The 27,831-nt window shown below is 50.0% G+C and overlaps 10 protein-coding genes across 10 annotated transcripts; 3 read left to right on the top strand and 7 right to left on the bottom strand.

Annotated features, from left to right (window-relative positions):
• The first annotated feature begins 132 nt into the window (after nucleotides 1–132).
• On the top strand, nucleotides 133–4,131 carry K460DRAFT_368304 (BRO1-domain-containing protein). Its single transcript, XM_040933747.1, has 4 exons — nucleotides 133–841; nucleotides 901–1,330; nucleotides 1,381–2,523; nucleotides 2,574–4,131. Exons 1-4 carry the CDS (start codon nucleotides 561–563, stop codon nucleotides 3,714–3,716), a joined length of 2,997 nt encoding a protein of 998 aa, XP_040785962.1. The 5' UTR covers nucleotides 133–560; the 3' UTR covers nucleotides 3,717–4,131.
• K460DRAFT_315685 (uncharacterized protein) lies at nucleotides 3,949–5,038 on the bottom strand. The gene is made up of 2 exons (XM_040930315.1): nucleotides 4,625–5,038; nucleotides 3,949–4,479 (listed from the first exon to the last, which is right to left on the bottom strand). The coding sequence occupies exons 1-2, from the start codon at nucleotides 4,940–4,942 to the stop codon at nucleotides 4,168–4,170; spliced, it is 630 nt and encodes a 209-aa protein (XP_040785961.1). The 5' UTR covers nucleotides 4,943–5,038; the 3' UTR covers nucleotides 3,949–4,167.
• A 47-nt stretch (nucleotides 5,039–5,085) lies between these two features.
• On the bottom strand, nucleotides 5,086–6,957 carry K460DRAFT_368302 (putative Xaa-Pro aminopeptidase). Its single transcript, XM_040933746.1, has 4 exons — nucleotides 6,783–6,957; nucleotides 6,685–6,710; nucleotides 5,503–6,626; nucleotides 5,086–5,453 (listed from the first exon to the last, which is right to left on the bottom strand). The coding sequence occupies exons 1-4, from the start codon at nucleotides 6,930–6,932 to the stop codon at nucleotides 5,362–5,364; spliced, it is 1,392 nt and encodes a 463-aa protein (XP_040785960.1). The 5' UTR covers nucleotides 6,933–6,957; the 3' UTR covers nucleotides 5,086–5,361.
• A 276-nt stretch (nucleotides 6,958–7,233) lies between these two features.
• On the bottom strand, nucleotides 7,234–8,538 carry K460DRAFT_368301 (beta-1,6-glucan boisynthesis protein-like protein). Its single transcript, XM_040933745.1, has 4 exons — nucleotides 8,234–8,538; nucleotides 8,079–8,179; nucleotides 7,594–8,014; nucleotides 7,234–7,512 (listed from the first exon to the last, which is right to left on the bottom strand). The coding sequence occupies exons 1-4, from the start codon at nucleotides 8,447–8,449 to the stop codon at nucleotides 7,450–7,452; spliced, it is 801 nt and encodes a 266-aa protein (XP_040785959.1). The 5' UTR covers nucleotides 8,450–8,538; the 3' UTR covers nucleotides 7,234–7,449.
• A 231-nt stretch (nucleotides 8,539–8,769) lies between these two features.
• K460DRAFT_368300 (uncharacterized protein) lies at nucleotides 8,770–10,207 on the bottom strand. The gene has a single exon (XM_040933744.1). It carries the CDS (start codon nucleotides 10,109–10,111, stop codon nucleotides 9,131–9,133), a length of 981 nt encoding a protein of 326 aa, XP_040785958.1. The 5' UTR covers nucleotides 10,112–10,207; the 3' UTR covers nucleotides 8,770–9,130.
• A 2,427-nt stretch (nucleotides 10,208–12,634) lies between these two features.
• K460DRAFT_368293 (uncharacterized protein) lies at nucleotides 12,635–14,141 on the bottom strand. Its single transcript, XM_040933743.1, has 3 exons — nucleotides 13,777–14,141; nucleotides 13,405–13,537; nucleotides 12,635–13,350 (listed from the first exon to the last, which is right to left on the bottom strand). The coding sequence occupies exons 1-3, from the start codon at nucleotides 13,929–13,931 to the stop codon at nucleotides 12,790–12,792; spliced, it is 849 nt and encodes a 282-aa protein (XP_040785957.1). The 5' UTR covers nucleotides 13,932–14,141; the 3' UTR covers nucleotides 12,635–12,789.
• Nucleotides 14,142–14,526: 385 nt separating this feature from the next.
• Nucleotides 14,527–15,865, bottom strand: K460DRAFT_289608 (uncharacterized protein; the record flags this gene model as incomplete). Its single annotated transcript, XM_040929133.1, has 3 exons — nucleotides 14,527–15,109; nucleotides 15,159–15,709; nucleotides 15,785–15,865. 3 exons carry the CDS (start codon nucleotides 15,863–15,865, stop codon nucleotides 14,527–14,529), a joined length of 1,215 nt encoding a protein of 404 aa, XP_040785956.1.
• A 5,022-nt stretch (nucleotides 15,866–20,887) lies between these two features.
• K460DRAFT_396702 (uncharacterized protein) lies at nucleotides 20,888–22,337 on the top strand (the record flags this gene model as incomplete). The annotated part of the gene is made up of 3 exons (XM_040936118.1): nucleotides 20,888–20,914; nucleotides 21,553–21,855; nucleotides 21,907–22,337. The coding sequence occupies 3 exons, from the start codon at nucleotides 20,888–20,890 to the stop codon at nucleotides 21,973–21,975; spliced, it is 399 nt and encodes a 132-aa protein (XP_040785955.1). The 3' UTR covers nucleotides 21,976–22,337.
• Nucleotides 22,338–23,770: 1,433 nt separating this feature from the next.
• On the top strand, nucleotides 23,771–24,849 carry K460DRAFT_315664 (uncharacterized protein; the record flags this gene model as incomplete). Its single annotated transcript, XM_040930314.1, has 2 exons — nucleotides 23,771–24,209; nucleotides 24,258–24,849. Coding segments are annotated over exons 1-2 (783 nt in total), but the record flags the coding sequence as incomplete, so codon positions are not given.
• Nucleotides 24,850–25,523: 674 nt separating this feature from the next.
• Nucleotides 25,524–27,430, bottom strand: K460DRAFT_368290 (mannitol-1-phosphate 5-dehydrogenase). Its single transcript, XM_040933742.1, has one exon. The coding sequence runs from the start codon at nucleotides 27,068–27,070 to the stop codon at nucleotides 25,898–25,900; it is 1,173 nt and encodes a 390-aa protein (XP_040785953.1). The 5' UTR covers nucleotides 27,071–27,430; the 3' UTR covers nucleotides 25,524–25,897.
• Between the last annotated feature and the right edge of the window lie 401 nt (nucleotides 27,431–27,831).

Raw genomic sequence — 27,831 nt, 5'->3', positions numbered from 1 at the left:
CGATAGCGGTGTGGGCTTGGTAGCGCGTAGTGTCAGGATTGGTGATTGCAGGCGTCCCATGGTGAGGGAGAGAGGCTCTAGGTGTTGCTTATGCATGGTGCCTTGCAGTCGAACGGACGCCTTTGCCCCGCCCGTCTCGCACGCCAACACCAAACCCTCGAGACATCGTCTTCACCACCAACACATAAGCTTTGCTGTGCCGCAAGAATCTCTCCCCAGGATCCGGATTGATACTTGCCCCATGCAGCTTCCCGGACTGTGCATACCAAAGTGAACAAGCACCCGACAACGCAGCGCTGCAACGTCATCCCACCTGTGCACATCCATGCCTTCGACGCGACCTCGGACAGCGTGACCGCTCTATTGCTGCCCGAAGAACAATTGCAGCACCAAGCAGGAACCACGTAGCCAGCTAGCGACACGAGAGTTCCATACTCAGCGCTAGCTTTGCAACCGACAGCTGACTGCGCAACCCACACCACCGAGAGAGACCAGGCCTCTCCGCAGCCATACCTCTCCAAAAAGCCCGCCCAGTGGCGGCCTACTCAGAGCTGTCCACCATGACGACGCAGATACCCATGATATCGGTGCCCCTGAAGCAAACCAACGAGATCGATTGGGTCGCCCCGCTGAAGGGCTACATACGCGCAACCTACGGCGACGACCCAGAGCGCTACTCCGAAGAATGCGGTACCCTGAACCGACTGCGACAGGACATGCGCGGGGCGGGAAAGGATAGCGCTGCTGGAAGGGACTTGCTCTACAGATACTATGGCCAGCTGGAGTTGCTAGACCTGAGATTCCCAGTCGACGAGAACCATATCAAGATTAGCTTTACATGGTACCTCTCCAACATCTACACGAGGAAGCGGGAGACGAGACTAGGCTAACCAAGCACAGGTTCGATGCCTTCACGCACAAACCAACCTCCCAGTACTCCCTCGCATATGAGAAAGCATCCATCATCTTCAACATCTCCGCCGTCCTATCCTGTAACGCCGCGCATCAGAATCGCCATGAAGATGTTGGTCTCAAGACTTCGTACCACTCGTTCCAGGCCTCGGCTGGCATGTTCACATACATCAACGAGAACTTCCTACACGCGCCATCCACAGATCTGAGTCGCGAGACGGTCAAGACACTGATAGCGATTATGCTGGCACAAGCGCAAGAAGTGTTTCTGGAGAAGCAGATTGCGGACGGGAAGAAAGTTGGCTTGCTAGCCAAGCTGGCCAGCCAGGCTGCATTTCTGTATACCCAAGCTACGGAGGGCGCGCAAGAGAACGTTACAAATGCAGTGTTTGAGAAGGTCTGGCTGTTAGTTTGTCAGGTGAGTGATTCAACACACATCAGGCGGAGTTGACGTTAACCAAGGTGCAGATCAAATCGCACTTCATGGCCTCTTTAGCACAATACTACCAGGCACTTGCTGACGACGACGCGAACTCGCATGGCGTAGCCATTTGCAGGCTCCAAGTTGCGGAAGCAAACGCCAAAGACGCAAATCGGGCAGCGAACGGCTTTCCGTCGAACACACCAGCGAACTCGAATTTGACCGCAGAAACTGGGGCTTCACTGGCTGAGATGACAAAGAAGCATCTAACAAATGTTCAAGAAAAACTGGCTGAATTGTCCAAAGACAATGACTTCATCTACCACCAAGGCATCCCGAATGAGGCAGCCCTGACACCGGTCCCGAAGCTACCAGCAGCGAAAGCGATACCCGTCAGCGAACTATACCAAGGACAAGACATTCAAAGAATTATCGGGCCCGACATTTTCCAGAAGATTGTGCCGCTGGCTGTAACCGAGTCTGCAAGTTTATATGATGAAGAGAAGGCGAAGCTGATACGAGCCGAAAGCGAGCGTGTCGAGGTTGCAAACGATGAGATGGCGGCAAGTCTGGACTACTTGAAGCTTCCGGATAGCCTCAACGTGCTAAGAGGAGGCATGGACCAGGATATGATGGTCGACGATGACTTCCGACAGTGGTGCGAGGAGCTCGCAGGCCACCAGCCCTTCACCACAGCTTTTGACCAGCTCAGCACTGAGAAATCGGAGATTACAACCATGCTTGACGCAAGTATGAAGCAGCTTGATATGGAAGAGAGCGTTTGCGAAAAGATGCGGTCCAAGTATGGACCTGAATGGACACAACAGCCGAGCTCACGGTTAACGGCCACATTGAGAAGTGACATCAGAAACTATCGAGGCGCGGTTGAAGAAGCGAGCACAAGCGATGCACAGCTGTATAGCACCTTTCGACAATGCGAAGCGGACTTTGACGAGATGCGATCAGCTGGCGAGACAGATGAGGCAGATGTGTTGTACTCGAGAGCAATGGTCAAGGCAGGCGCAACGAAAGGCAGGAGTCCAAGACCAGCAGAAGGCAACCTTATCGATGACGATATCGATGATGGCCCAACTGTTGCAGACCAGATCGGAGCTGTTGAAGACTTGCTGCGGAAACTGAATCTTGTTAAGAAAGAGAGGACACAGATACTGAAAGACCTCAAAGACAAGGTATGTGCTCGTCGTCTTTTCGAAGTTATACAACATGCTGACATCCTCAGGTCCACTCTGACGACATCTCCAACGTCCTCATTCTTAACAAGAAAGCGATCGCAAACCAGGAATCACAACTTTTCAAGGCTGAGCTCGAGAAGTTCCGGCCGCACCAGAACCGCGTCTTACAAGCCAACCACAAGCAGGCATCGCTTCTAAAAGAGCTAACACGCACTTATTCGGACTTGCTAAAGGATAAGCGCGTGCGATCTGAGCAGAGCAAATACGAAGCCTACTCGAGGCAGAGAAACACGGTTATGACAAAGTATCGAAGAGTGTATCAGAGTTTCAACGACCTCGTGGCCGGCCTTTTGCGCGCTCAAAGCTTCTATTCAGAGATGAAGGACACTGTATCAAGTTTGCAGAAGAATGTCGAAACCTTCGTAAACAATAGACGGTCAGAGGGCGGGCAGCTGCTCTCAAAGATTGAGCAGAGCAAGTCACAGGGCGCAGATCAAGAGCAACAGCGTTTGAAAGACCTCATGGATCGTATGTCCGTAGACCCCTCAAGTTCACCAGTCTCACAGGGTGGAGCCCGCAAGAAGAATATACCACCGCCACTATCCTCGACACCCGCCTACTCCTCATCCGGTCCCGGCCACCCAGCGTACAACCCTGCTGCCTCACCGCCCGTGACACCGCGTTATCCCATGACCACAGCCCCAGGACAGCAAGCCTATATGTCGCCACAGCAATCATTCGGTGGTTCCTCAAATGGTTATCAGCCGGCACCACCACGACGAGATAGCTATCAACAGTATCCGCAGTCTCAACACCAACACCAGTCGTCACATTCTTCGGTGTACAACCCAGCCATACACAATCAGTACAACCCTGTTTCGCCCCCCGCGCACCAGCAATTTTTCTCTCCGCCGCCACTGCCACAGCAGCAGCAATGGGCTCAGCCCCCGAGTCAGCAACAGTGGGCTGGTGCGCCGCAACCTAATTTACCTCAGGGATATGTACCGCCCCCGCCGCCACCAGGACCGCCGCCGAGCCAGAATGTGGATTATAGTCACTTTTCGCAGGGAGGGTATCCGAGTGGGCCTGGAGGCTATTCTAGTGCACAACGGCAGGGCAGTCAAGGAGGACAGCAGGGGGGGCAACAGGGCGGGAATGATCCTTGGGCGGGGTTGAGTGGGTGGAAGTGAAGGGTTCTGGAGAGCACAAACTTGAGCCGAAGCAATTACAGACGATCAATTTATATGGCTTTGGGAGTCCGGTTGCAAATCTTCGAACTTATGCACACTTATTCAGCACAGCGTGGAGGGAGAATAACGCGGCATTGGAGGCATGTTGTAGCAGCGGGTGGTAGGAATAGGATATGCATAGGTGTATATATTGGGGACGCATACAGGCATATTTTCAACCACATACTTTGCTAGTTCAGCTATCTCGCAGTGAATCCCTCCCTGACCCCTTATCAACTCACCATCAACGTTTTCCAACTAGGCATATCCAACATCTGCATCAGCTCTTTCGTTAGTGCCTGCTCACATCCAACTCTGCACCCAAACACACTACCTCCAACACCGATAACGAACGAACAGATTTCCCACCTGCTTACCTAGAAACACTCTCGTTCAATAAAGCTCAGCTACACTACCAATGGCGAGACGACCATCCACTAATCGCCTCGCTCCCTTTCCGCTCGTCATGCGCCGAAGCGCGCCATAAAAGGCAATGCTCCAACTCAGGGTACTCCCTATAGAGGTTGACCAGCGGCAGGAACATTTTCTTCTCGAGCGGTTTAGGCTCGATTTTGGGTTGAGCTTCGGGTTGAGCTTTGTCGTCTTCGAGTTTGTCTTTGGGTGGTGGTGGCGGTGCTTCGGCTTCTGCCTGTGCTTTGGCCCATGCCCACATCTGGCTCCATGGGACCCATTCCCAGGCGGCGCATTTGTGCGGCTCCATTGACTGGTGGTGGGGTGGAGGGGTTAGCTTGGTGTAGTGTGTATGATGACGGCGATGTATATGGCATGGACATGGCAGCATCCAACTTTCCCTATAGAAAACCGCCAAACCCTCTCTCTCCAAGCAAAGAAACAGATCAAAAACTTACCTTTGATACCTTGTCCTCCCCAACAATACTACACGTAACAAAAACAGTAACATAATGCTTCCTCAACCCCTCTTCCTCCTCAAACACATCATTCGTAGCCGTCAAAAACCGCACATGACCTACTTCCAGCCCCGTCTCTTCCCGCACCTCGCGCACCGCCGTTTCAGCAAAAGTTTCCCCGTGCTCGAGATGGCCTCCAGGACATTGGAAGGTGCCTCTGCCGTGTGCTGAGCCGGCGCGCTCGCCCATGACTATGTTTCCCGCTGCGTCGTGGATGATGACGCCTACGCCTACTTTGGGGCGTTGGGAGTCTGCCATTTTTCGGGGGAGGAGGATGATAATGATGTGTAGAGAAGAGCGGGCAGAGACAAAAGGACTCAATTCTGTTTTTGGGTAAGTGCTTGGAAGTTTCAGATCGAACTGCAATGTGTGAATCATTTCATGTAGATCTTGAATGGCGGTGTCGCCTAATAGCGCTAGCGCTTCATGTGGTATAGTATTTTCCCTATTGGAGGGAGTAGTGGGTAGGCATATGTTCGATTTTCCCATGGGGTTAATATTTCTTTGGTGGTTTTCTGGGATTAAGCTAATTGCGGCGTAAGAAGACTATGTGCAATCACAACAACGGTTCTCAGGCAGCTGCAATTCTATCGTCCCTGAACCTCGCCTAAATTAACACATATTCGTCATTATACACCCTCTTCAACAGATCAGACGAGTCCGACTATGTCTATCTATTAACCTGACTTGATAAGCTGAACAATGTCATCGACCTCCTTCGGCGTAGGCGTCAAATTCTCGATACCCTCTTTGGTGATCAATATATTGTCTGCAGAAAGTCAATATTCTATCTATCTCTGAGAAACAGCTGCACTTACCTTCGATTCTCACACCCCCAACACTCCAATACTTCTCCAACACCTTCTCGTCGATAAATTTGCTCTGCTTATCATCCTTGAGATAAGGCTCGATGATGAATTTGCAAAAGTAGATGCCGGGCTCAACGGTAATCACACTCCTCTCCGGAAGGGTTCCCCTTACCCTCAGATACCTAAACATGCTGTCCTTGTCCGCGTAGTTTGCATTGCCTCCCGTATCGTGTGTGTCCATTCCCAGATAATGCCCCAGCCCGTGTGGGAAGAATGCGACACTCGTCCTTGCTTTGAAGATATCATCTGCGTCACCCTTCAGGATCCCAAGCTTGAGTAGGCCTTGGATGGCAATTTTGTGCGCAAGCTCATGGACAGAATCCCAGAGTACACCGGCCTTGAGAGCGGCGATGCATTGATTTTGCATATCCAGGACTATCTTATAGATCGCCAGACTCTCGTCGTTGAAGGAGCCGTTGATTGGAAATGTACGCGTAATGTCTGACGCGTAGCAGTCAACCTCGCAGCCAGCGTCCAGTAAAAGGAGGTTTTGGCTCGATATTGGCGCGGCGTTGTTGACATAGTGCAAAGTTGCGGCGTGTTCGCCAGCTGCAACGATGGAGTGGTAGGCTTGGTTCTTTGCGTTGCGCTCTACGCATGACTTTAGGAAGATAGCTTCCAGTTCGCATTCGTTCTTTGCTTTAGCAGCGGCTTTCATGACGGCCACGTGAGCAGCAGTGGAGATCACATTGGCCTTGCGGATGAGTGCGATTTCGTAATCGGATTTTGTGACGCGGCAGTACTCGATGGCGGGTTTCAGCTGGCTGAGTTCCTTGTCTTTGAAGGACAAGAACGTGACGTGTTCGGAGATTTGCTCAGGAATGGCATAGATGGTCGACTGTGCGGATTCGGATGTGCTGGTCAGGTGGGAGTTGACATCTTTGGTCGTCCTGCATTCATCGATATCATACTTCGCCTTTGCTTCCTCGGGGCTCATGGGAAGACCGGACCAGATGACCTCGTCAGGCTCTACTGGAGGGATGAAGAGAGTCAGCTTGTCGTCGGCTATCTCATATGTGAGATATGAGTCTGGTAGTTCGCAGCCACTGAGGTAGAAGAAATAACGCCGTTGTCTATGTGCAGTGAGTTTAGCTGTCGAACGTGACATGAATACACCCAAGTGCTTCGTACCGGCAAGGGGCCTCTCCATCGTTATCCTACGTTCTTGAATTAGCTGTCATTACACTATCGCACACAAGTTCTCTCCTGCAAATTCAGACATTACATACCTCGTTCAACTTCTGCTTCTGCGCCTCGAGATATATCGTGCCTTTCTTATCGCCGCCCTTCTCCACGAGCCACTTTGCAACCTTCCTCGCGTGGTCCTTGGCCGGGTACTTGCCCTTTAGAACATCTTCATAGTTTTCGGCGATGGCCATCTTGATGCTATAGCAGCTTCTCTGCGCCGTGGTGAAGATGTAAGGGGGAGGCTGAGGCAGTCGGCTAACACGTTGGACAAGCAGAGGCAGTCGAATAGTATAGGTTAGAAGGGCGCGCATCAGGTGAGAGCTCCAGCTTCGAGAAGGTCTGTTGGTCCAAGCCCGGTTCAGGCAGGTGGGGTAGTGGGGTGGAGATGAGATGAGTGCGGGTAGCCGCGGTTTACGACCTCTCGTACCTCATATGGAAGGTGCTCAGCTAATTCACAACATTGGGACCGAGCTGCAGTTGCAAAAGGTAAATGCAAATCTCATTTCTACATCAACTGTCAATATGAGCCATGTTTTGGCTAGGATCTTGATACTACATAATTTTGTGTCTATGCTTCCAATCCATAGCCTGTCACATACAACGCCAGAAAACTCCTCGAACCCAAACGCCCCCACCGTGTCATTGCTTAGCGATGTAGTCCTAACGCGCTAGCATCATGTAGAAAATGGTATGAAAACAGATGAGCATCTAGTCCTTCCATCGATTGAGGAACTTTTGCATATCGTCTGTTGGGTGTGGAGCGGCGGCAACCTGAAGGCATTGTTAGATATCAGTTCATACGTTACAGTCTACGCAGGAACGAGATGACCTGGCAGCCGTCCAATTACATACCGTGTTCGCCATGCTGCTGACCGAGTATGTCTGACTTTGGGTAACCGTTATCACGATGCTCGGAATCGGCAAAAACGTCGTCGCAATCGACACACTACTCGTCGGAAACAGTGGCTTTACATTCTTGGCCGTAACCTTGGTCGGCGGCACAGGCTGCATCGGCGCATACCTCGTTAGGCCGGTCTGCATCGTATACTCGACGTCGAAGTCGCCGGCCGCAGGATCAGCAGCGCCAGGTTTTGCTCCCTTTGCAGGATCGACAACGGTATCTACGGCCTTGGGGCCAGCTGTACCGGAGATGTCTTTGAGAGCAGCTTTTACGGGTGCGGGGAAGGTGCCGGTCATGCCCGAGTAGGAGAAGCGGTCTGAGTAGGTGATTAGTTGGCCTCCGGTTTTCCCGACCGCGATCATCTTGAGGAAGCTGTTGCGCTTTGGTCAGTACTGCTTGGTTCGGAGTCGTATATGATGCGTTGGCCAACACGTACTATGCATTGTCCGGTTTGGACTCTCCCACGGCCACTCCAATCATTCCTGTAGCTGTACTGCCCACGCCAAAAGAGCCCTTCGTCGTGATTGGAAATTGTATCTGCATGTCTCAGTCAGCGTGACGTTCTCTTTCCCATATGCTCTCTCAGCTCACCTGGCCAGCGGCGTCGTTTCCTCCTGCGACCAAGAACAGCTCATAAGTCAACAGGTTCGTGAGCTTCGCCCCGTCCCCACCCTCCTTCCATTCGACCTCGATTGCGGTGCCTGCCGTGAGCTTTGCGCCCGCCTTTGGTTTGGTGAACTCGACGCCAGCGCTGACATATGGTGCCAGGGCGGCAAGAACAACGAGCGGGAGTATTATGCGAGCCATTGCGGCCTGTGGTTTCGAGCAACAATCGATGGCGGGTTGGGGGCACGCAGCGTGCGACTCTGAAGAGAGCGTGGTAGAACTTCAAACGAGTGTCACTTGGTGGTTTGTTGTTGCTAGAGAGCCCGAATAATGAGAGGGCTGTAGCGTGCGCGGAGGTTGGTCGTGTCGGGTTCAGTGCATGTCGAGGTTGAGATCGATTAAAGATGTGGCGCCGCCAGGGGTGCGATCGTCACTGCCGCGCGCACTAGTCTATTTTTGGCCGGTAGATTCATTCCACTGCTACTGCGCGAGACATCACTCACGATACCTAGCTACTTCAACACGGTACTTTTTGCAACGTCTATAAGTGACTAGCAATTTATTTGACTAGGCCCGAATTTTAAGGGATAACAGAGCATACGCTTCAATTTTGTGACCTATCCTACGCGCGTCCTGACGGAGCTGGGCCTTTTTTATACATAACAACCACCATGTTGTCGTGACCATGGTGACAAAGGGGGTATAACAACTGTCCGAGCCCGCCCATTATCTCTTTGACAAAACTGCCCTGATATAAATCGTACAAGTCTGTTCTCGCTTCGAGAACGCTTATGTTTTGCTACTCAAACGCCATCGCATGCTGCTGGGATATCCTGATTCAAACCAAACAAAGGAGATATCATAACCCACTCTAGGGGGCACTCATACAGGTTGCCCTTGGCGAAGCTTCGGGGTGGATAGCTTCAGGCTAAAAGATGATGGCAGCCTGCATGTCATCGTAGCTGCTTGGCCCGCCTTTTGCAATTGGACTGTCAGGTCCCTCAACTTTTCTGGAGTAAAGATCTGGACATCAAACGAAAGCAGGAACTCCACACAAAGTTCTAAGCGGCTGAGAGACGCCTCGTCCACGCCACCAACAGCAGCGAAACGTTTCTGTGGCCAACGGTGGTCTTCCAGAGCTTTCATGGCTACAAGTGCGCAGGAGAGGACGAGTCGATGCATGGTGCGATATGTGAGCGGAACGCTTCTGTCGATGACACATAGGCGGAGCATGTATGAGCCAGCAGCGAGCCAGACGGCTGTAGAGAGTGGACAGTACTTTTGAATGCGGTTCATGTACTCTTCCACTCCCACCTTTGGCACGCTTTTCGAGTAGAATTTCCTGGCCATGTTTGCCCGCTGCACAGATTCAGGCTGTGCTCCAGCACCAATATCGTGGATAGTGACTGGCTCATCATGGCTTGCTTCTGGAGGAGCTAGCTCGGTGGGTTGGTGATTCTCTTTTTCGGCTGGAATAGGCGTCGCAGGCCTGGACGCCGTTCGCCGGTGACTTCGCAAAAGGTGATTCTCCCTCCCACCTGGTGTTCCGGGGCGAGAAACTGGTGGTGTTGCAGGCACATCACCAGCTGCATTTGCGAGAGCGACTATTGAGCGTACAATGAGCTTCATGGCAGTTTCCCGTGACATGGTAAAGATGTCGAGATCTGCATCGTCTGGTGGTGGCGACGGCGCATCCTGAAGACTTAAGGTTCCAAATTCTGGCAATACGCCCGCATCTCCTGCTGGATTTGGTGCCGAGGGAGGAATCATGTTTTTGTTGTAAGTTGATAAAACGGGTGCAAGCAAGAGGTGCCTTGGGTGCACGGTCTTGAGTGGAGGCGCAAGATAGCACACTTGGATCATTTGGACGCGGGTAGAGCTTTGCCGAAGTTTACCGAGTTGCCTCCGAGGACGATGTGTAAGACGTTGGAAAAATCGAAGAAGTCGAATACTCGACAGCTACAATGTCTTAGGATCAAAGGTTCGTTTGCAATTGCGCATTGCTTACGTTTGGGTCTGAAGATCAATCTTAGTCTAGGCGTGACAATGATAGGCGTTCGTATTGGTGAGTAGGCTGTAGTTGGATTCGTGAGCGGATGGATGGTTGGTCAATTGGTAGAGGTACTGAAGAGCGAGTTTGAGGATGTATAGTCGAACGGGCTCTGTCTGGAGATGTTTTGAAGCTCGTAGTGCCCGATGGACCGGAATGTCAATGGCGGAGAAAACGGTAGCTTGAAATGAAGCGCCGTTGGCAAGGTCAAGTGACGCTAGAAGGATTTCTTGTCTTGTCTTAAAGAGGCTGGTCGGACTTGTATAGCATGGGCCCTTCCAAAATTCGGGTTGGACGTGCCGTATGAACCAAAGCCATGGAACAGCGTTAGGGCTGAAATAGCTACTACGCTACCGCCGACGCGCCATCAGGCCAGTCTGAGACGCGGTGAGTGAGTTGTTATGTGCTGGCGAGTCACGCAAAGAGGGGCTACGTGGAGTGCTGGTGGGCTTCGGAGCGAGGTGAGGCCCAAAGGCGGGTCTCGTGCAGTGCAGAAAAGGGCTAGAAGCAAATGGCCCGCCGGGCCGTGACTGTACACGCTGAACGCTGGTACCTTTTGAAAAGAGGTGTGTGTTCTTCGAGACGAGCTGTGGGAAGGGAGGACGACAGAAGGCAATGGAGGTTGGAGGCTAGGATTCGGTTGGCGGTTGATTGAGTTTTGAGTAGGAGGCGCTACGGAATGAAGACATGTGTGCCCTTGACTGCGGCGGAGGGGAGAGGTCCGAATCTGTGATTGCTACTGGGAAATTGACTGCGGGGCAACCACGATAGCTGCAGGTCCAGCACGCCTGGGAAGAGGTAATAAAGCGGACACGCACTTGCGGGCTACTGGTGTACCATGTACGAGGTGGCGGATATGTATGGATGGGATGAAGTGCTTGGGCCAGACTCTAGTACTACAGCATCTCCAAATGCCAATCCACGGCCGCATCATCCCCGCCTGCTGCGCGACGTCTCGTCGGCCCAGCCAACGCTCATCTACTCTCTTTGTCCTTTTCTTGAGACTAGCATGCAAGCATAAGCAACTCTAGCTGCCGCAATGATAGTGTACGACGAGATGCTAGCCACGAAGGACTGGCTGCCACACACCCTCGTCTAGAACGAGCGTCAATATAGGCACCGCGGAGCCCGGGTTGTGATAGCAGCCAATCGACCGACGTTCGATTCTCATGCCGTACTGGACATGCACCTCCCCGTGTTTACGCAGACTAGCTACCGGAAGACTGACTTCCCCCTCAGTGGCCTATTCCTTTTGGTTGAATGTCGGACCGTATCAACTATATCAAGCCTTCTCGCCAACGAGATTCATCAGTAACATCCCCGCTTTCACATATATTTCGCAATCCAGCTCGACTAGGGTTTTATACACCATCGAAAGAGTCCATATCTGCAACGAACGCACAATGGCTCCGTCAAACCTAAAAGAGGATAAAGTGCACGTTGCGCCAACTCCTCAACAACATATCTGTACGTCCGTAGCGCATCGTCACATACGCAATGCAAGTCGTCCTGCGTTGAACGAACAGCTTGCATTTATCAATCGACGTCATCACGCATCGCTACCCGCATCTCTAGACATGGGTGTCTGCAAGTAATCGCAACTCTGAAGCCCTGGCCAAGGATTGCGACAGCATACACGCGTTAGTTGACTGCGAACTATTACCCAAGTCTTCTTCATCGGGTGGGTTTGATATTGGGTATTGTTCATTTCTTTTCGACCTGATATCACCCGGGCGATATTTACGCAAGGCCTGCGTGATCTGGTGGCACGATGGTCACCTTTTCATGTCGTGCTCGTGTTCGAGACTGTCCACAACGGTTGGCAAGCGCCTCTAGACACTTATACTAACGAGGATGCGAGCTCCACAATACTGCATAAACCAACCAAGTCCAAACCGATGGTATAATGCTGATCGCTGCTCACTCCACATAGGCCATGCCGACATGGGTTGAAGGGTATTGTGGTCGGTTGTTTTCGCCCTTCAGCTGTCGGACGGCCTAACCGCCTTTCATCTAAAAATCAGTTAAGACGTTCGAGAGACAGTTAGTAAGTTAGTTGAGAAGGTAGTGCAGACCCCTAAAAGCACTTAGGAGCAGACGCTGTCTGAAATAGATTCCCATTGCGCATACGCCTTTCTTATCCCATATTAGGTGGTGAGGAACCCAGATAGTGCGAACAGTGACAATGTATAGTTGTACACCCTTGCCAAACTCATATGATCTTCGAAACAGATAGCCTACATATATTACACTCCCCTCCCCCGAAGACCACATTCCGGCTCAAGAACTCCTCCTTATCGAAAGAAAAAATAGAACGACGCACACTGCTAGGTGCGAGCCGTGATTCATTCCAATGTTTCCGTTAATGCACGCGGGGTACGAATCTGAACTTGAGGGTCGAGCTAAGCACATGAGATTAGAATGCATCCAACAAACAGACAGAAGCAAAGGGCAAAGAAGCAAATCAAGCAGATGCACGCCCAAAATGCATCTAAACCTGACTCACTCTGGCCCTCTTTCTCGTTGATCCTGGCACCACACTCGGCCCACTCCTGGTCGGCCCATCATCTCCACCCCTGCCTCTCTTCTCTTGTTGATCCAGCACAAGCTGGAGCACATCATACGAAAACTGTGGGAACTCTAGACACATGGCCTTGAACTCGGGCTCCGCATCATGACGTAGCGAGAAACTCCTCGTAGCCCAGAACGCCGCCACAGGCTTGCGAATTGTAGTATCCTCCGGATTGGACTCCTTGTACACGTAGCGGGCGTATGCGAGCTCGCCTTTGGCGGTGGAGGCTGTGCGGTGGATTTTGGAGTGTGCGAGGGATTTTAGCTCGGGGAGAGCAAGGCGGTCGGCGAGTGTGTAGACGCGGGCGTGCACGAGAAGACCAAGGCCTTGATCGTCGGGGAGAGGTTGGCGGGTGTCTTTTTCGAGGGGGGCGTCGCGCGCCGATGACGTCTTTTTAGGGAAGTATTCGCCCGTGTAAAGGTACTCGACTACCGAGCCCATGGCATCGACATCAACATCTGTGAAAATGACCTGGCGAGGCTATGGAGAGTCAGCAAAAGGGCGTTAGAGTAGTGGTAGTCGGAGATGACATACACCTCCTGGCGCGAATTGTTCGACCTGCTTTGCAAACTCTGGTGACTTGACGAGAACTGCCTCGTGGGCTGAGTACGTGGTTCGGTTGTCTACGCTTCCTACGATGACCTCGACAATGGGACTTTTCATCAGACTGGTGTCTGGTCAGCGGCATGTTCCAATTGAGAGATCACCAAATTTTTGTGAGCTAGCAGCATACAATACTGCGCAACTGAGCTCTATTGACGCCGACTACGCCCATGTCACCATGCGCTCCTCTCAGCAGAGCTGGCGCAAGACCTCACGCGACGCTATAACGCTCAATTGGCACCTCCAGTATCCTTGCGTATTCGCCATTCCACAGCGCACGCGTATAATTCAAACATGACTTACTCCGCGAACAAGACCAGCTTTGGCGTCTCAGGCTCAAGTTGAGTCAACCCAGCATCCTCTCCTGCGCCGGCCGATGTATCACCCGCGCCCTCGCCCATTTCTACGTCGTCAACCGGAGTCTGCTCGACCGAAGTTTGCTGCTCGATATCTGCCATAGCGACTGTATAGGTTTACTTGCGATAGCGAAGGAGGTGCGCAGAAGCGAGTGGAGCTGGTCAAATGAAGCTATGCAGATGGTAAGTAACAGCGCACAACAACTGGGACAAAATGCCCTTGAACAAAGGTGGATAGTGAGAGAAGGACAGCGATTGCGACGAGTGAAGGTGCAGATAGACCATGGGCTGACTTACTATGCGCTGGAGGGGTTGGTAGAAACGGCTGGGAGGCTGAAAGCTTGGACTGGGGAAGCACCGGGATTGTCCAGGTGTTTCACATGCGCTAACGCAGGAACAGCCTTGGCAATTCGAGAGACTGCTCTGTGCCTGAGCGTTACATTCGCCATTGAACTCGCTGCATGGCAGAAGGCATCTCAGAAGACATCAGATGTATCTTGGTTAACTGATCAACGTTGTGAGATTATGAAAAGGATGCATGTACGCCTGTGCGTCCAATAGTCTCTCCTATAGTATGGTATATCGGACTCCTCCATCTAGAGCCCGTCCAAGATGGGATATCCCTGTTATGCAACTGAATTCGAAATGCCAGTCCGTGATGGCATTGACCCAATATCGAGAGAGAAAGACCAACCAATTATAACCTTCCACCCCTCTCATGGAATCGGTCGCCAGTCGTGGGTATCGGCTTGTCTGCACGTATCATAAACAGGAGAAGATCCTCAAGCGGAATAAAAACGTAGAACACCTTGTTACAGAGGTATGAAATGAAAACAAAACATATCGCAACCATCGCATCCATGAAGTAATGGTTGGCCGTCGCAACTATCGTCGTCAAGATGAACACCGGGTATCCAACTCCTACAACGAGATAGAAAGTCTTCCAGAACGTATTCTTTCTGACTTCTCCTCGCTCGAGTGTTCTTCGGAATAGACCAGAATGGTAGACCACCGTCATGCCAATGCAAAACGCGTATCCAAAGTGCATCGATGGCATTGCAGCGAGCTGATTGACAAACTTCCCACTCATCCATACGCTCTGCGCGTCATCGTGGCGTACCGTGTCTAGGAAGCCATATGTTTTGGGAAGGAGGCGTGGCGGCATGCACGGGTAGAGGATGAAGGTAATGAAGGCGCAGAAATTAGTGAGAGTCATCGTTCGGCGGGCGATGGCGAAGGTGTTGAATGACGGGGCGACGTAGTAGTACCAGCATATGAAGCTACCCGTCGTCAGTTCATGCACACAATAAAGTTGGGGATGTTACTTACCCTACGGTGCCAGGTATGTGAATCAAGGCGTAACATTTGTTTAGTACGGTGAGCGCATCCTGATGCCCTTGCATGAACCATTGCTGCACGTCTCTCTCTCGTATTAGGAAGAGAAACTTTAAGATGCTGTGCTCCTCAGCTTGCAATACTGCAATTCCATGCTCTTCCGAGACATCCCATATCCCTCTCCCAGCAAACAGCGTGCTCGACAGCACCGAAGTCATGCGGTAGAAAGCATAGTTGATAATCCAGTAGAACATCTCAAGCAAGAAAGGGAAGCGTTGGAGAATTCGACTGTGTAAGTTATTGCGAAAACGCGACGTATTTGGTGTAGTAACCTTCCAGCAACAGATTCTTCGTGCTTTCGGCAGATTCTTAGCCGTTGTAATATCGTCGGACTCCCAGTCGCTATCGATGTTGAGTGGGAGGAGATGATCCATAGAGCCATTGGATGTACCATCCAGGTGGCCGCTTCCGGAGGAGTTGCGGAATATCTTGAAGTCTCGTTTTCGTGTCATGAACATTGCGAAGAAGAGTATACTGGCGACCATCTGCTCGTGTGACAACCAACTGTTAGTGATAGACATCTTAACAGTGCATAGAATAGGGCACTCGATGCAGCTTACCAAAGGCTCACACCAGCTAGGAAGCTTCCATGCTGGTTTGCTGTTCCATTGGCCATCATCTGGCACGGTGAAGTTTGGCATGTTGTGTCGCGTGTCCGCAGCATCGATACTGTGACTGTGATACACAGAAGGAGCCGTCTAATCGTATATCATGGATTTCTTCGGGAAATGAGCGATCTAGGTGCCTCAGAGCTAAAGAACAAGGCCGAGACTGGCTGACGTGTATAGACGGAACCGACGTAATAGGAAATCTGGGGCGTAAAGGAGACTGAATTGAGCACGCACCTCCACTAAAGGAGTGAAAGGAAAGAAACCGAGGGAAAAGGTCGTTTAGGAATAGGAGACGCAGGATGGATGGACGGAGGGTGACGTTTGCGGGATCTCGCGGAAACCCCATCCAGCGTCGTACCTACCCACCTAGTGCTGAATGCGCCGGAAGGGAGGTTTGTTTTTGCCCTTGATACCGAAGCTTGGGTAGAAGATCCACTCTTTACTTGATGTCGGTACTTGCTGGTGCCGCTGGCTGAAAAGCGTCGCACTGCATTGCGACGACATTCAACGTTGCTTTCTGTTGCTATACCTATTATTGAACGTGCCGCTGGTGTTATCGCAAGTAGTGACGTGTGCTACTGAGGTGGGACAGCCGATGAACCGCGGCAGCCGATGAACTACCTTAATATTAAAATAAACTTAACACGTTATTTTTAAACCGCGATATGTTAACTACTAACAATCTAATTTTAGATGTAATTGCAGTAATTAATTTGCAAGGTCTAAAAGAACAACTTTTATACCGCGCAGCTGCAAAAATGTTTAGTGTTAATTAGATTACTTTAGCGCGTTAGCACTAAGGGAAAACGCGATTAAATGCAGAGGAGTCTTAACAACGCACGCATCTTAACTTATAATAGGAATTAGAACTTGTGCAGTATATATAAGGATTGTCTGATTGCGGGCTTCTACCTATAAGAGCTATAATAAAAAATTTCGCCTCTAAGTTGTTAAAATAGGAGGTTTCTAATAGGTGGATTTTGCAATTTCTTAGAAGACATTGCAACACTCTTACTTCTAAATATACTATTAGGATTAATCGCAAACGGCTCTTTGCTAATACTAAGTATAACTATAAGTTATACTTTAACTTCTTCTATTTGAAAATCTAAGAGTACAATGTTAACGCGCGCTATATTTATAATATAAACAAGAAAGAGTTTTTTATTAGCATTACTTTACGCTCTAAACAGGTCTTTTTAAAGCAACTTTAGGAGCAAAAATAAATTACAGCGGCCTTGCAGGATAGCAACTAGGAGTAGATAATAATTTTAGCATATATTTGTGCAGATAGGAGCGCGGTAGATCTAAGTGTAGTTTTTAAAAGAAAGGGAGGACTTTGCAACGCTTAGTTACGCAACATAGAGGCTAGAAAATACTAGGTTTTTTTTATAATAAGTCCCTCCAGATGGTCTAATAACGATATTAGTTTGGCCTAGCTTAAACAGGTTTTTAATTAGCGTACAAAGAGTAAGGTGCAGGCAAGTTATAGGATTTTTATTTTTAACGGCTATAGCAGCTACTTTACTACTAATTTTATAGACTTTTGCGACGCTAACAAGATCTTTTTAATAGTGTTTCTTCTTTATTTAACTTACAGCTTATAACTTCTAGATGTAGTGCTTTTTTCGCCTCTTTTAACTGCCTATTTAATTAAGCTCTTGCACTACCTTTATCGCAGCTAAGGCCTTGTCCCTATAAACAAAGGCAACTTTTTCCTGTTGTTTTAGGCTGCCTATAATACTACGTTTACTTCTACAAATATACAAAAGGCGTTTAAAGCTATAGGCGTTGAGCTACTTAATGCTAATATTATACTGCGACAATTTAAAACACAACTATAACAGGAGGATTAAGGGTTAATAAATAGAGAGGATAGTAATAGGGATACTTGGAACTAGCTCCGCAATTTATTTGAGGTTGCTGTAAAGGATAAGGCAAAAGTTAAGGCTAAATAGTTGGGCTCTGTACTATATTCCCTCTAGGTGTAAAATAAGCTTTTCTACTACAAAAATAAAGGTTTCCGCAACGCGCTTTTAACTAAAAAGAGGCATAAGGGCAAGAGCAAACTTCTAGATTTTTAACAGCGTAAGGAGTTTTATAGCGCCGCAGTATTTTAGAGTCTAAGGACTATCTAGGAAGCTCGCGCGCGCAATGTAGTAAAATAACGCAAAGACAAGGCTGAATAACTCTAAAAAAAAAAGACAAGAGAGCTAAAAGCGGCAGCAACGTTATATAAAAAGAAGATTGCAGAGGAGGCAAAGGCAGTGCAGTTGCTTACTAAAGAGCGCGCTGTAGAAGAGCGCGCAGCAGTAGCTTAAGAATAAGCTGCTGCGTGCGCGCAAAAGTAATAGGAAAAAGAAGCTGCAACCTTATAAAAACTTTATAATAGGGCAAATAAACGTAGGCGAACAACTTTACGTTCTGTAAATTTAAATGCAGCAAAGCGTTGTCGTGTTGTAGACGCTAGAAGTAGTAGTTTAGATGCATTGCGGCTGCTGCAGCCTCTACTTAAAACTACTGCGCGCGGCTGCTAAATTAACCTTCTAGAAAAATTTAAATAGTATAAATTAATTGCAAGCTTCTGTTTACTAATACTTTATAAAATTTTGTAATACTAACTTTTGTGGGTGGCTTTACAGCCTTATTTTTGCGGATGGGTAACTTTAGTTAAGGTGGTTCATCGGCTGCCGCGGTTCATCGGCTGTCCTACCTCGGTACTCCTTTTAGCCAATATTTGCAACTTCGCTAATAACAAGAATACAGACTATCACCAGTTGGCAATGGATCCATGTCTAATCTCTCCTGTTGCTGTAGGAGATGTCAAACCTGTGAAGTTGCCTCTCTTTATTAAGTTGCCTAGACTAGCCGAGAGGCTGTCATGTCGATTTGTGTTATCCGATTGTGACGCGCGTGCAAGGCCAAACACTGCGCATCCGTTCACCCCGCTCGTCTCTACAGACAACGCTGGACGACTTGTTTCCATTGGCATCGCGAGTGCTGGAAAGAGCACTCATCTCATCATCGCGTGAGGCTTCCTTGACGACGTGCGGCCTGTTCTCGGTAATTTCCGTTCTGGTCCCAGCACTCCCGAGCTCCCGAGAAAATTCGGGAGAAAACCCTGGAGAAAATTCCGGAGACAGGTCAACACGGACTTCGAATGGGAGGAGGTGTTGTTTGAGTTGAAGAGATGAGGCTGGATGACCGCTGATTTCGATAAGCGAATACGACACGGGTTACTATTAAAAGCCTGTAAGATTACCGGCGATTCTTCCTTCCCGAGCCCACAACGGAGGAACACGAGATCTAGGAGAAAGATACGAGGCCTTTCCAGCTGATGTGACGTCGGCCCGGCTGTATTCTTCGCATTCGAAATCTACGAGCTTTTTCGCAACTTCTTCTTTTGTAAAATGCGACCCAGATGCGACCGCATCGTTTGCAATCATCTACTGTCGGTGCGGATACGTACTACATATCTACGGCTCCGGCATAAAGCCGGTTCTGTGAAGGTACTTTGAGTGCAGAGATACTTTACGGCGCCGGCAGACGCGGTCTGTTGTTCCGTCATACATCAAGACTGCGAGACGCAGAAGAGGGGCAGAGAAGGTAGCCAGTACTATTTTCGACGTTGAACGCTTGACGAGCGATCTTCAAGTAAAAGTCTTTGTAGCTGAGAACAGGTATCTGATTTTGGTTGATTATCTGCGTTGCTATAGGGTGATAAATTCAGGTATGCGACGGACTAATAGTACCTCCTGCTTACCAGGAACCATGTTTAGGTTATTTCAGTCACATGCTTCCACATACCAAGCTTTTCGGAAGCACCACCCCAATACGAAGTGCAAGATTTACAAAAGCATTTGCGACGACTGCCTGGAGCACTACGTACGAAACAGTGTGCAATGCGGTCAAAAGCTGGCCGCAGACCCTATTTCGTTCGTCCAATCCTCTGGACTTCTCTAATACGGTTCTTACCGAATTACTCTGAGATTTCTGAGACGTCACCGTTGGGTGCTTACGCCGCACCTGGAACGGCAGGGCTTGATATAGAAACAGCTACCGTCCTGCAAGCACGTATGGTACTAGATCCAGGTTTGAAAGCGAGAAGAGCGTGGAAACTTTAAAAATTAGAGGGCTAACAACGATATGCAACCCTAACGTTCCAGTATACCTCAATGCAGTTCACCTCGGCGAACAACAAGAATCATAATCGCAACCTACACAGGCCCTTAGCAGCCTGTTGCAAGTCCCCTATTAATCTCCTAGGCAACTCTTGACGATCTCCTAACCCTAACTTGCACAAGAGCAAGCCACTCACCTGATATGGTGGCTTAAATACGAGCTCATAATAACCTAAACACGCCCCCAACACCCGGTTAGTCTACCCCTTAGTAGCTTATCGTATCCTGGAGCCAATCAAGAACAAACGAGCCGCATTTTTGGGACCCTGTCGAGCTGAACTCATGCTCGATGAAACCGCGGGAATGCGAAGCTTGCTTCTTACTTAGCCACTCTACTCTTAATGCTATGTGTAACAAGAGTGCTTTTGCTTAATAGCACTGCCTAAGTAACGGCACATGGCGTTGAAAATAGACGAAAGGGTCAAGAAACCGGAGTGTGGTGCTACGGGCCGAGACATTTGATCCACTGATTAGCTAGCGACATTAATCTCTTGGTACGTATCTGAATGGTTGACTACGGTAGACGTAACGTATAAGAACCTCACTTCTTGGACTAACTTTCAAAGCATCCGCAAATTCACAGCCCTAGGAAATCATAACTGTCAAAAACATATTCTTGGCCGCTACGCTCTTCATCTACTACATCTCATAACACATTTGTTCGAGATCCTTGTTAGCCAGCGCTCAATCAGGCGATTCTTGCGAACATTATACCAAATACATATGCAGCTTGGGGACGTCTTTACAAGGCGTATCCTCTACAGTCGCCAAAACGTATCCAATCTACTTCCTCCCGTTGCACCCCTTCTCTATCGCCATCAACCTCAATAACCGGAGGACGTCCGATGTCCACTATCCGTCGGTACATGCTATGGCAACTGCGAAACCAAGTAAAAAGGTATGCCCTCATCTATACTTGCTGAGTCTTCTTATCCATAAAGTGGATTCCTTTCCAAGTTCATTTCAACCATCCATATATTTTGTTCCGATGCTTTTTCCCGTTCTTGATTTATGCAATGGCCACAAACTTCGGCATCTCACTCAACCTCACCTACGTTATATGCGATCTGCGCGTTTTTAAGTCCTCTGATTCGACATCACACTAGTGTTATTCCTCCTCTTTGTCTAGCTTGGGATACTTTCGCCCTATTACGTTATAGGCATCGATGACCTTTTAAGAGGGGGCAAAATTGAGCTCCCAGGATCGGGCGCCCCACAGTTGTACGACTTCGACAAAACTTAGCTTTCATGTCTCTTGGAACCCTATCACATTTATATCCTGACCCGGTGGCTTGGGCGATTAGATACCCCACTTCAATCGGGCGTTAGCTCCCAGTCGGTGATCATCACAGCCCGATCTGTACCCCACTATTCCACGCTTGTCATGTTTTGCGACCCGTGGACACTCTAATCACTAATCTCTTCTTACTTCGTCAACATTTTGTTGTTGGCACTTTGTCTATTCTCTCCGTCCCGCACTCGCGAGATTTTCCATGGCTCGGTCATAATGAACCCAACGCTGACACCACTCTACAGTACCATGCATCATGCCACTGTCAACTAGTTCGCTATAGCGTAACCCTCTCGCCTACGCTCGACGACCTAGACTCCTGGGTCGTAGAGTGCAACTGCAGCATTTGCGCGCGGAATGGCTATCTCAACGTCTACGTGCAGAATGACTGCATTGAGTTTGAGACGGTAGGGTTAGAGAGCGAGTTAGTGGAGAAGTATACTTTTGGTAAACACCGCGTGCAGCATTACTTCTGCAGCCGTTGCGGTAGTAGCCTGATGGCTGAGAGCCTTGAACCTGGATTCTACGAAGGGGTAAAGGCTTTGAATGTATGTAACAGCCGTTCTATCCGCTTTTGCAACATACTAATATTGGAGCAGGTTCGCATGTTCCAAGATGTCGACGTCCGGACGCTCCAGCGTAGGCAAGTCGACGGGCGAAGCTTATGAACGCTTACGAGATATTACGCGATACTGTATACTACATTTCCGCAGATATCGTGGGTCCGACATCTTTCCACTGTTGGACAGATCGAGTCTGCATACTAAGACTGATCACCTTGGCGTGCAGATGAGGTCAAGATGAAGGAACGCAGGTATAGAGATGATCTTTTCTGTGAGATATCATGAGTCGCTGTTTCGAGTCTTGCCCAGTGTTTTTTTCGTATCACAGCCGGCTATTTGTCCCTCGTTATACAATGCAAGCTAAGACTTTTTTCAATGCTATATGTACGAGATGCATTTTTCTATGCTGAACTACCCCGAATATTCTTTTCTGACACAATACTCACTCTACTTTCACATGTTTACCCCGAGCCGTAAGACATATCAGCTTATGTCGAGAACAACATGGCGAACCAACTCCATGTAATATCGATCGACTGCGAGTCTACGAGATATTTTGATCGACAAATTGAGATGTGTTTGAAGGGTCGACGTGTGTGGAAGTTTTGAAAAGCTTGAAGAGCGTGTTTCGTGGTGTTCGGCTTAGATTACCGCTTATCGATAGTACACATTGCGAAGGCCACCTTCCCTCAACAACACACTCCCTTCCACTTCCTCACTATCCGGATCAAGCTTCTCCCCCGTTAGTAGGGTTACACTACATACCTTAAATGGTTTCATCAGATGAGAGCTACCAATCTCAGTGATAGACCTTGTGCACGCCTAGCTCCAATGTTGGCCACATCTGGTGAGACACCCGACGACGTCGGAAAGCCTGCAGTACAGGATCCGGACCGACAGTCAACGCATCAACTCAGATCCAACCTCGTTCTAAGCAATGCCTGCATGCAGCATACCCTGCTCTGCGCTATTAGACACTTACCCCGAGAAATCCAGCTACCTTCCCTCAGTGTCAGACAGCTGGTACCGTCTCGAAGACGACATCGTAGGCAATAAATCGACTCGAGCTCACTCCACCTGACTCATTATCTATCCTCCACACTGACACGAAAGGGATGGCGAGCATCTGCTTTGAAAATTCTTCGACTGCGCCACATGTGCTAGACCTTAGCACTACACCGTATGAACACCTGGCTTTTCGACTCTGCTCAGGCACGGTCATTCGGCTTACACCGTTGCAGAGAGGACGACCTGTTCTCCCATAACTGCTAGCTGCATGCATCCCTAGCAATGAGCGCGTCCAGAACCATTCGGACGCCTCAACTGCTATGTAGCAGGACCATCGAAGAAGAGATCACAACTAGATATGCACAGCTAGCCGCCTTATAGTTATTCAGCAGCTCTATTTCCGAGCAGAAAATCTTCTGACTAGTCATCTACTTCTCACGCTTGAGGCCCACGGTCGTGTACGGCGCGGTCGAAGGACCTATCAACTACTCCTTGCATGACAACCACTGTACGTCCTTCAAGTACACAATGGAAAGAATCACATCCAAATGCCGTTGATAGATACTATTATTGCAATGTAGTCTGTATCCTTCATCCTGGACAATTACACCGATTTCAGGTCGCACAGCCATGGCCTTACCCGCTGAAGACCGAAAAGGAACACATCAATAAGTCAGTGAGAAGAGATTGGCTTCTTTGCACTTGGCCTCTGATTATGGTATCGCTCCGTCGCTGCTGCGCCTTTGCCAAGTGCAGATAGCCGCCAGGAACAGGCACAGATCTCACATGTACAGGGATCGTAAAGTGGGCGTTTCGGCAGGTGTGCGGCGCTCACCATGTGAGAGTTAATTGCACCTCTTGATGTGAGGAAGGTGCCATCTTATTCCCAAGCAGGAACCCCGCCGTAGGATGTTATGTTTATAAGGATAGGTCAGGTTGCCACACTCCTTCCTCCCACCACCAATCCCGTCGCACTCCATCCTCTCCTCATCGTCGCGGAAGGGTACCCTTCACACCATTCCTTCTTTGCTTTATTCTGATTGCTAGCTATACGCTCCTCTGCATTCATCTCACGTTCTTTATTTCCCCTCGGGCAACTGCAATTGAGATTCGAGAGCTACGAATTCGATAACAACAGCAATGTTCGGCCCTACTTTCATCTTCGCTGCTAGCAGCATCTTCGCTCTTTCCTTTGCTGCGCCTCTTCGTCTCGACGTGGTTCCGCCGAATGACCTAGTGGGGCGCGATACTTACGTTATGCTGGGTGGAGATGGTTCAATGAATGCTGGGTGGCCCAGCCGAAGCGATTGGATGTCTTTTGAAAAGGCCTGGTAAGTAGAGGTCTTGAAACTTTTGCAACATAAGCTCACACTTCTCAGGGATGCCAATCTCAAGACGATACAGCAATCTTGCGAGAACCAAGGCTGGGGCAAGAACAACAACGAGGTCGAGACGCGAGCTATCAAGGCTAGCATTGAGGAAGAGTCAGGAACATCTGGCATTCCGGAAGAGCTCATTCTCGCCGTGATGATGCAAGAGTCGAGGGGTTGTGTGCGGGCACCCACGACCCATTACGACTTCGATAACCCGGGTCTCATGCAGAGTGCAGGAAAGGCATCTTGCAATACTGATGGCAACCTGATATCACCTTGCCCTGTCAACAAGATCCGCGCCATGATTCATGATGGGACTGCAGGAGAAGGGCTTAGAACGACCCTGAAGAATTCGCTCACCTTCTTTGACCCGACCGGTGCCGCTGACGACAGCAAATGGTATAAAGTCGCCCGTCGGTATAACGCTGGCGAAGTCCTCATGGACGAGAAGAACCTTGGCATTGGTCCTACCAAGTGCTATGCCTCGGACATTGCAAATCGCCTGGTGCAGCCCTTCGGCGACAGTACCTGCAACACGGATGTCATCGCTACCTTGACTAGCGCCCAGGGACGAATCAGTAGTAGCGGCAACACCAACAGGCAGAAGGCAGTCGAAGATGGGAACCCAGCTCCCTCTACCCAGAACCCAGCTCCCGAACTACCCAGCACGATTACATCGCAAGAGACCACCACGGTCAACAACAGCAATGCGAATAACAAGAGTCTAGGTGGAGGCCCCAGCACTCAAGATCCCATCATCCAAGGAGCTGCAAGCGGCTGCACCAAGTACTACAGTCCCCAGCAGGGCGAGACGTGCGCTTCTATACCCGTCGACTTCGCCACACTTCGCCAGCTCAACTCGGAACTGAACGACCAGTGCACGAATCTTTGGGCCGGATACGCCTACTGCGTTGCTATATAAGCACTCGGCACTTTCGTTGTGCGGGAAAAAAAAGTATCGGCAATCTTTTGGCCACTTGCATGACCTATGTTCACGACGAGCTTCGCTTGATGTTGAGGCTTTTCACTTCTTTTCTTTTCTTTTCTTTTCTTCACTTCGCTTCTCCATATATATATACTCATTTTCTGCATCCAACCCTCTGGAGGGGCATCTTTTCTCTTCGTTACATCTTGACACCAAAGACGATGACGCGAAGAGCATGGCATGGCGCTACTTTGTGTTACATACGTGACGGATATAGCTGGCATGTTAGGCGATAGCATATGTCACGCCCACTAGAAAGAATATGAAGAAACTTCATTGTAGCCTTTTTCCCAGTTCTAGAGTGTGCTATAATGAGCTCAATCGCATGCTTGCGGGTTTGGTCGTGTGGAAACATTCAAACAATTGAGAGGTTCGTGACTTGGAGTAAAGAGGGACGCAATGTTATACGGACAGCAGCCCACATAAGCACAACCATACGAAAGCAGACAAGTAAATAGAGGGTATCATAATTCATTTCACATTCTCATTATACAGGACACTCAACCCCAGCAAGTGTCGTGAAGCCGTAAGAGGTCCGCCCGATGACCCACAGTCAAAGGCGCTTTTGTTCTTCCACTGGTATATCCCTATGACTGTTTTCATATACCCTGCACGCGTTCAGTCGACAGTGGCTACCAATTCATAGCTTGCCGGCGGACCTTCAGCTACTCTCTTGGACCTTCTTGACGATCGGGACGAGGCGCTCGTAGAGAGGGTGTGACTTCTCGATACCGTTGACCTTGACGACGACATCTTCGGCGGAGTTCTCCTTGAGGATCTTGGCGAGCTCAAAGGACTCGTCGTCGCCCTCGACATTCTGGAAGCGGTAAGCCTGGTCGATGGCACCGAGAAGCGAATCGATTTTCTCGCCATTCTCAGCAAGTTGGGCAGCAGGGCCGATGAAGCGCTCCTTGCGGGACAGCTTGCGAAGGGGTGCACGGCCGACACGTTCGACATTGTCCTTGAGAATGTGGTTGGAAATACGCTCGATGATCTGGTCAACGTAATCGTTCTGTTCTTGTACGGTCACACCGTGCTTGTTGACGATCAAATGAGCAGTCTCCTGGACCGTGTCGCGGACAATGTCGTGGAGCTTCTTGTCCTTGAGGACTTCGTGCACGTAGGTCAGCTTGTTCTGGTGTCCGTAGTAGGCGGCAGTGGCGTGCGAGGTGTTGACGGTGAAGAGCTTGCGCTCAATGTAGGGCTCGAGGTCGGAGACGTAGTGAACGCCCTTGATCGCGGGCTTGTTGCCGCCGTTGGCGAATGGCGGCTCCTCGACGCACCACTCAAAGAATTTCTCGATCTTGACGTTGAGGCCGGCGTTGGGCTCCTGCTGCGGCACAATGCGGTCGATGGCGGAGTTGGCGAAGCGAGCCTTGTTGTCGATGTTCTTCTTGGTCTCTTCGCTCAGCTTGGTCTCAATGAAGCCCCTCCAGGTAGTTGTGGCGTTGATGGCATTCTCGCAGGCGATGACAGCGAGCGGGTAGTCGAGAGTGCGGGCCTCGATGGCCTTGGCAACGGGCTCAGCGACGAACTTGAGGATGTTGGGGCCGACAGCGCAGGTGACGACATCAGCGGAGGCGATCTCTTGGACGACCTTGTCCATCTCGTGCTTTGAGTTGATGGCACGGTAGTGGTCAATGGTGAACTCGCGCTCGCCATCCTCGGCGATCTCGGTGACGGTGTATGAGGATTGCTTTTGGAGAGCTTCGATGATGCTGTCCATGACATCGACGAAGACGACCTCGTAGCCAGAGTTGTGCAGGAACTCGGCGACGAAGCCACGGCCAATGTTGCCACCGCCAAAGTGGACTGCCTTCTTGTCGTAGGCCATGTTTTGTAGTGTGGGTTGTTGTAGTTGTTGTTGTAGTTGTTGTTGTAGTAGGTGAGGGGAGGTGAGGATTGAAGTGGTAGAACTGAACAAGTGAGTGTTAATGGAGCTCAGGTCAAGTAATAAAGAAGTGGGAGAAGAGGAGTGGAGTGGTGGTGTAGTAGCGTTGTTGTTGTTGTGGTGGTGGTGGTGAGGGAGGTGTTTGTTTGTTGTGTTGGTAGAATCGAGGAAAGAGCAAGTGTGGGGTATTTGTAGGGCAGGCCCTAGGTTCGCGGGGAGGCAGCAGTGAGAGCAGCGGGCCAGAGGATTGGGTCGCGAAATGAGGGCTTACCTGGGCCAGAAGCGTCTGGAGGTGGGCGGTGTGCAGTGAGGCTTCAGAGGTGCAGTAGTACACGGTTGTATTGTATTGTATGGGTGGTAGAGTGGCGGGCGGGATGCTGTTTAAGTTGGGCGCAGACAGGCGCACGCAGAGGAAGAACCCCGCAAGCTCGGTGACGTCTTGGAGGGGCACCCGATTGGCCGCTAGGAGAAAATGGCAGGCACGAACCGTCGTACTTGACAGGGGGGAGGTGCAAAAGGAGTCACTGAGAGAACGCGTGGGAGAACGGTTTGCTTTTGTAACGTCATGACTGGATGAAGATATAAAAAAGCAATTATATTAATGCCGCACACCACAGCGGCGCCCAATGTCTCGCACTGAAGAAGATGTTCAATCTGTACTCTCGGCCGTGGACAGCTGCAATCTGTGCTCGCCGCGGTCCCGA

Source organism: Cucurbitaria berberidis, assembly GCF_010015615.1.
Source record: "Cucurbitaria berberidis CBS 394.84 unplaced genomic scaffold K460scaffold_4, whole genome shotgun sequence".
Taxonomy (NCBI): Eukaryota; Fungi; Ascomycota; class Dothideomycetes; order Pleosporales; family Cucurbitariaceae; genus Cucurbitaria; species Cucurbitaria berberidis.
This window is presented reverse-complemented; position numbering and strand designations above follow the sequence as displayed.

Excerpts from the sequence above, each read along its gene's own strand:
- K460DRAFT_368293 (XM_040933743.1), bottom strand. The coding sequence starts at position 13,931 with ATGGCAGATATCGAGCAGCAAACTTCGGTCGAGCAGACTCCGGTTGAC. Across the intron at positions 13,538-13,776 it reads AAGCTGGTCTTGTTCGCGGA|TCTGATGAAAAGTCCCATTG; the intron begins GTAAGTCATGTT and ends ACCAGACACCAG. Across the intron at positions 13,351-13,404 it reads AACAATTCGCGCCAGGAGGT|CCTCGCCAGGTCATTTTCAC; the intron begins GTATGTCATCTC and ends GACTCTCCATAG.
- K460DRAFT_368300 (XM_040933744.1), bottom strand. The coding sequence starts at position 10,111 with ATGATCCAAGTGTGCTATCTTGCGCCTCCACTCAAGACCGTGCACCCA.
- K460DRAFT_368302 (XM_040933746.1), bottom strand. The coding sequence starts at position 6,932 with ATGGCCATCGCCGAAAACTATGAAGATGTTCTAAAGGGCAAGTACCCG. Across the intron at positions 6,711-6,782 it reads AGAAGCAGAAGTTGAACGAG|GATAACGATGGAGAGGCCCC; the intron begins GTATGTAATGTC and ends TCAAGAACGTAG. Across the intron at positions 6,627-6,684 it reads GATGGAGAGGCCCCTTGCCG|ACAACGGCGTTATTTCTTCT; the intron begins GTACGAAGCACT and ends CACTGCACATAG.
- K460DRAFT_368301 (XM_040933745.1), bottom strand. The coding sequence starts at position 8,449 with ATGGCTCGCATAATACTCCCGCTCGTTGTTCTTGCCGCCCTGGCACCA. Across the intron at positions 8,180-8,233 it reads GAAACGACGCCGCTGGCCAG|ATACAATTTCCAATCACGAC; the intron begins GTGAGCTGAGAG and ends TGAGACATGCAG. Across the intron at positions 8,015-8,078 it reads TCCAAACCGGACAATGCATA|CTTCCTCAAGATGATCGCGG; the intron begins GTACGTGTTGGC and ends AAAGCGCAACAG.
- K460DRAFT_368304 (XM_040933747.1), top strand. The coding sequence starts at position 561 with ATGACGACGCAGATACCCATGATATCGGTGCCCCTGAAGCAAACCAAC. Across the intron at positions 842-900 it reads ATCAAGATTAGCTTTACATG|GTTCGATGCCTTCACGCACA; the intron begins GTACCTCTCCAA and ends AACCAAGCACAG. Across the intron at positions 1,331-1,380 it reads TCTGGCTGTTAGTTTGTCAG|ATCAAATCGCACTTCATGGC; the intron begins GTGAGTGATTCA and ends ACCAAGGTGCAG.
- K460DRAFT_315685 (XM_040930315.1), bottom strand. The coding sequence starts at position 4,942 with ATGGCAGACTCCCAACGCCCCAAAGTAGGCGTAGGCGTCATCATCCAC. Across the intron at positions 4,480-4,624 it reads GGGAGGACAAGGTATCAAAG|TCAATGGAGCCGCACAAATG; the intron begins GTAAGTTTTTGA and ends CCCCACCACCAG.
- K460DRAFT_368290 (XM_040933742.1), bottom strand. The coding sequence starts at position 27,070 with ATGGCCTACGACAAGAAGGCAGTCCACTTTGGCGGTGGCAACATTGGC.